The following is a 5,719-nucleotide window of genomic DNA, read 5'->3' as shown; positions in this document are numbered from 1 at the left end:
AGCTTCGCTGATGTCTGCTTTAGTTGCGGCTTGCTGAACCCTACAACACAGCTCACTGGCGGCGCGGTGGCGGCGGTGGCGGGCGGGTCGCGTCGGCCAGCGCAGGGCCGTCGCCGGCGATCGGAGTTCTTCCTCGGCGAGTCCGCCACTCTACCTTCCGTGCGCTCGCGTACGTGTGAGCGCCCCCCCCCCCCCCCCGCGAACCCTGTGATCTCCTCTCTCTCTCTATCTCTCTGACCAATCGATGCTGTCCCTAGATTCCCTCTCTCTCCGACCCATCATGTGATCATATTACCGATTGATAATGATGAGATGTTATGAGAGTCTCTAATGTGGGAATTTTGGAATTTTCTTTCTGTTTCGCTTTGGTTTAACGCACTTCGAATGAACTAATAATAGATTTGGTGTAGAATTCTTCTATATTAGATAATGAATTTAGGGTTATGTTCTTCTACTGATGAGAGGCCTTTGTGTGGATCGTCGATTGATTGATAATCCTCTGCTTGGAGAATCTGAAGTAAAATTTGATGATTTTGTTATCTTTAAGGTTAATAGATCTCTCAACTCGTGTAAATTCAAAAGTTATGTTATGTCGATTACTTTTCGTAAAAATCCTTCTCTGCCTGTGTAGGGGAGGTATGATGTTGCTAATGTAATAGAACGAAAATGGTGAGCTACTCCGACTCTATATGGATTGACCTATGTACTATACTATTTAGCAACAAATTAAGGGTGCATATGAGAGTTCAGAAACACTTTATGTGACACTCTATGCTATGAGCTTGGAGAAAATAATCATCTTAACTTTCAAAAGTGTGCCGACTCTAATACGGAGATCTTTGTTGGATAGTTCTGAGCCTTTGGTGACTAATATTGCTGGTTGTACATGTTCGTGTGCTTATGTCATTCTCTTGAGGTATTTATGCAACCAGCTTGATCGGCTTGAGAGAATTACGATGTTGATTGGTATTTGAAGATTCAATCTTCTGAATTGGCACGTTCTGTTTTCTGAAAGGTAAAAGTTAAATGGCTACCGATCCTTTTCACTTTGCCGACATTTGTTAGAGTTAGAGAGTATAGTCTGTTGAGGTCCTAGTGTTCTTGTAATTTTCATACTTCAACTCAAAATTTTTAATTGAATAGACATTTTCACATGGCTTGGTCGTAATGCAAAAGTTAAGTTTCTGGAGATTGTTGTCTGAATGGCGCTCTCTTGCGTGGCTTCTGCTGCTCCGTATTCTCTTTTCCATGTTCAAATTCTCACTGGTTGATAACAATCAGGGTGTATACGTAACAATTCCATTCCCTTTTCATGTGAAACAAATTGAAAAGAGCTGATGCATTTTGGAAACGCACGGACGTGTTTTTTCATTGATGGTTGTTACTTTGTTTGTTACTGTAACACTAAAGTAGAACTACTAAGTGCCGATAGCTGATGTGTTTGTTTACTCGAGTGATAGTGTTTTACTCTTCCGTCACCTCTTTTAGTTTTGATGCATTAATGTGGTATTTGGAGGGGTCACTGTTAACTTCTACGTAGCTCTTGTTAATTCAATTTGGTTTTAGGAATGGTTGTTCGTAGTGATACATTGTTAACCATGATAAACTTTTATCTGCAGATGGAAATGGAAGTAGAAGGGCGCGTGCTGCGGAAGGGGAAAAGTGTGATAGTAACTTCGGTGGAGTTCAGGATAAAGGAAACCGGGCGGCTGTCGTACACCTCGCGCTTGACTTTCTATGTGATGCCCGTCGCGAGTATGTGAGCTCTTATTTTTCACAAAAAGACAAAACTGTTGAAACAATTCCCGTTGTACAAATCATAACATGGCCAGCCATATTACTAGGTCATGATTGTCGTAATTGAATCACATTTAGAATTTAAACTTTGCGTTTGCGCATTACGTGGTTCAGTGATTCTGAATATGAATATGTAGTGGAAATATGTAATCTTCTCTGTTTGTTGGCAAGGAAGAGGAAATAGAGGTGACGGTGATCGCCGTCGCCGGTAAGTTTGATCGACGAAAGTTTCTTTGCTCTCTAGATTATAGTAGTAGTTTTGGTGTTTCTCTTTGGAACTTTCCCATTATCTGAAATTAAAGTCCAAATTGAAAATGATGTAAAATCTGCGAACGATACAATTTTGTGGCGAAAACAAAATCTAGTAAGGTTTATGCATAAACAAGAAAACAACAAAACCAAAAAATTGTTTACCTAATTGTTATGCTATTTTAAACGAGCGTATTTCTTTTTTTGGTTCGGTTTGGAGGTTTTCTTACCGCACTCGTATAGCTTAATTTATTTCTTTAAAGAATGAGCTTAATTTATTTCTTTAAAGAATGAAGTAGGTAGTGTGCTAATGTTATGCTGTTTTCAGCTGGTAATCTCAAGTTGCTCTCAAGCTGCGGTGGGTTAAAATATTTTATTAATGTTCTTTTCTTTGAAGTTCATCACCTTGGCCCTCCCTAAAAAAAAAAAAAAAATTGGTGGACCTCAATTCTCAAGTGGATTTAACTAAAATATTGGTTTTCACTTATTAGTTTCCATTGAATTTTAATTAAGCCTCTAAAGCAGAAGAGCAGCTACTGGAGCTTCTATTTCTGCTTAGCTTTAATTCATAAAACCGTTTGGTTCGGAATTAAGTAAAAATTTGTTATTTTAAGGATAGGGTTAAGTTCGAGGTTAACGTGGGGTTAGAATAATTTTGTATTTGGTTGAGAATTGGGTTTAGTCCAGATATAGATAAAATAGTATTTGGTTGGAATAGGTGGGATAAGAAGGATAATGGGTAAAATAGTATTTTATATTATAAGATAATTTGGTAGCTCATTTATGACAAAAGATGCATATGAAAGGTACATATTATTATTTGCACAATACAACAATGTGCCCCCGTTTCTGTTCTCCATATATTCCAGAGTCACATGTCAAAATATCTATGTTCCGGAATAAAATAATTGCTGGATGGATGCATAATAACTATCATAAATTATGTGCTATTTTAAGCAACAAAGAGAAGCTGATCCAGCACTCCCACCTTCTAGAGAGAGAAAAAAAAATAAATAAAAGCAGTAGTCTTAAATTTTATTGATAAAAAAAATTAATTAGAGAGTTGACTAAAAACTTAATAAATGATTAACACTCAAAATCTCAAATTTAAAATCTAATTAACATATTAACTTTGCTAAATTTACTTTAGAGAGAATAAATAAATAAGGTCTAAAAAGAAAGCTTTTAGAGAAACCTGCTGGATGAGGGCTATTGACTTTGACTGGATGCATAAAAAAAATCATCGCGCGACAAGTGTCCGCCAATATTCGTGCCGCCGAAATTTGTTCCCCGGTGCCACCCGGTTCTCCGGTCAACAGTTGTCTCATCCCAGCCCGACACGTGCCCGTTGTCGCCGAGACATCTAAAGCGCTTCTAAGAAGCTTCTGGAGAAAGCGCTTCTAAGAAGCTTCTGGAGAAAGCGCTTTTAAGAAGCTTCTGGAGAGAGCGGGCCGTACTTTACTTTATCGCGCCTTCCGACAGTTTCCATTCTCGTACGTTCCCCTTGCTGCAGCTTCCTTCCACTCTCTACGACCTTCTTCTTCGGCGGGGTCGTCTCCCAATTCTCCGAAGCTTCTAGAACTTTCGGGCACGTTCCACCCGAATCTGCATGCATCCGAGCCGTGGGTCGGGGGCGGGGGCGGGGGCGTCGGCGTTGTCGTCGTCGCCGCCGTTCCTGATGAAGGCGTACGAGCTGGTGGACGACCCGGCGGTGGACGACGTGGTCTCGTGGGGCGAGAACGGCTCGACCTTCGTGGTGTGGCGCCCCGCGGAGTTCGCGCGCGACCTCCTCCCCAAGTACTTCAAGCACAACAACTTCTCCAGCTTCGTTCGCCAGCTTAACACATACGTGCGCATGTCTCGATAGATTTATAATGTACTGAATTATTAGAAACAGGAGTTTCGTATGACGATGATGATGATGATGATGATGTGCTGCTGCTGCTGCTGCTGCTGCTGCTGCAGCAGGATCAAGCTGCTTTACACACAAATTCCTACTCGGGGATCTTAATTTTAATCTACTAATATATATATATATTTAAAAAAAAATTGTTGTAATTATTATTTATGTAGGGATTTAAGAAGGTGGTGACGGATCGGTGGGAGTTCGCGAACGAGAGCTTCCGGCGGGGCGAGAGGAGGCTCCTGAGCGAAATCCACCGGCGGAGGGTGTGCCCGGCGGTGGCGGTGGCGGTGCCGATGCCGATCCAATCCCCGGGGAGTTCGGGGGAGGATCCGCAGGCCTTGTCGTTGTCGTCGACCACCTCCCCTCCTCAGCTGCTGCCGCCGCCGCCGCCGCCGCCGCATGTGGATTTGGCGGAGGAGAACGCGTGGCTGCGGACGGAGAACGCGCGGCTCTCCCGCGAGCTCGGCGACATGCGCGGCCTCTGCAGCAACATCTTCCGCCTCGTCACCACCTACACCGCCGACGAGGGCACGTCCTCCGTGCCGCCGCCGCCGCCTCCACCGGCGCCGCCGCCCCCGCCGCAGGCGCTGGAGCTGTTCCCGAGGAGGACGCCGGAGGAGGAGGAGGACGCCGTGTCCGTGCTGTTCGGGGTCCCGATCAGGGGGAGGCGGGAGCCGTCGGCGCGAGCGCCCGGCGCGGATCCAGAGGAGTGAGGGGGGTGGGCGGCGCTGTGAGGAGCACGTGGCGGCGCCAGAGCACTGGCGGTCACGCGCGGGCGCGCCGCAGAAGAGAAGGTACGAGAAGGAGTTAGAACTTAGTAAGGTCTAGAAGGTTCGTAGAAGTCGCCAGAGTGCGACGGTGACAGTCGAGGTCTAGAAGGTTTTAGAACTCGCTAGATGTTTTGCCTTTTGTTTTGTTTTGTTTTTGCCTTTGTTTTTGTTTTTTTTCCCATCGTCCCTTGCGCCTTGTGGCCATAAATAAATAACCTACGCTCAGATGCTCAGGCAAAGGTGACGCAATGCGTCCGAAGAATATTGTTTTTATAAAATATTAGCCTGCTGATATTTATATATTTATATTTATATATATATATATTAAAAAAATATATAAATAATATTAATATAATAATAATAATATATAAATGTAATATTATAAAGAATCAGTCATCAAAATGTATGGACTAATTTATAATATAAATAAAAACAATATCGCACAAATATGTGAACCCACTTAAAAATATTTTCTCTTTATATATGTAGCCCCACTGCTATACTATAGTTAGTGTAGCACGAAGGTTCCGGTACTACTAAGTTATTTTCAGTGATACGACTTTCAAATTGATGATCGATTTTTTTAATCTTGTTGTACACTATTGAATAGTTGAAAAGTAAATTTTATAATTTTTTTGACATCATTTATCTATCAAACGATTAATCTAAAATTGAACAGTTAAATATAAAAATTTTATAAAAATAATAATAAAAGACTTAAATTTAAGAACTGAGATACTGATCTTACTATAAATAGTAAAAAAAAAATTTATAAAAATTTAATTAGAATTAAATTATTTTATACTATTAAAGTTTTAAATATATTACATTGATTATTAAAATTGTCAATTGCATTAAGGCTGATGTCAGACTGGCTCAAGTGCACTATACTATATTGTAGATTCTTTTTTTTTTTTATAAAAAAAAAGGAATCCTACACTTATTTTTTTCTCTCAAAGCCGCTCTTTATATTATAAGTAACAAACTTAAATTTAGA

At 41.4% G+C, this 5,719-nt stretch overlaps 1 protein-coding gene and 1 long non-coding RNA gene across 2 annotated transcripts; both read left to right on the top strand.

The window, feature by feature from the left end:
- Positions 1–591: 591 nt before the first annotated feature.
- LOC109704832 lies at positions 592–2,024 on the top strand. The gene is made up of 2 exons (XR_002214495.1): positions 592–1,015; positions 1,620–2,024. It is a non-coding gene; the product is annotated as an uncharacterized LOC109704832 (long non-coding RNA).
- A 1,464-nt stretch (positions 2,025–3,488) lies between these two features.
- On the top strand, positions 3,489–5,016 carry LOC109704830 (heat stress transcription factor B-2b-like). Its single transcript, XM_020225616.1, has 2 exons — positions 3,489–3,895; positions 4,120–5,016. The coding sequence occupies exons 1-2, from the start codon at positions 3,656–3,658 to the stop codon at positions 4,663–4,665; spliced, it is 786 nt and encodes a 261-aa protein (XP_020081205.1). The 5' UTR covers positions 3,489–3,655; the 3' UTR covers positions 4,666–5,016.
- The last annotated feature ends 703 nt before the right edge of the window (positions 5,017–5,719 follow it).

Source organism: Ananas comosus, unplaced genomic scaffold, assembly GCF_001540865.1.
Source record: "Ananas comosus cultivar F153 unplaced genomic scaffold, ASM154086v1, whole genome shotgun sequence".
In the NCBI taxonomy this organism is placed as follows: Eukaryota; Viridiplantae; Streptophyta; class Magnoliopsida; order Poales; family Bromeliaceae; genus Ananas; species Ananas comosus.
The sequence above is the reverse complement of the archived record's forward strand: the minus strand, read 5'-3'. Positions and strand labels throughout refer to the sequence as shown.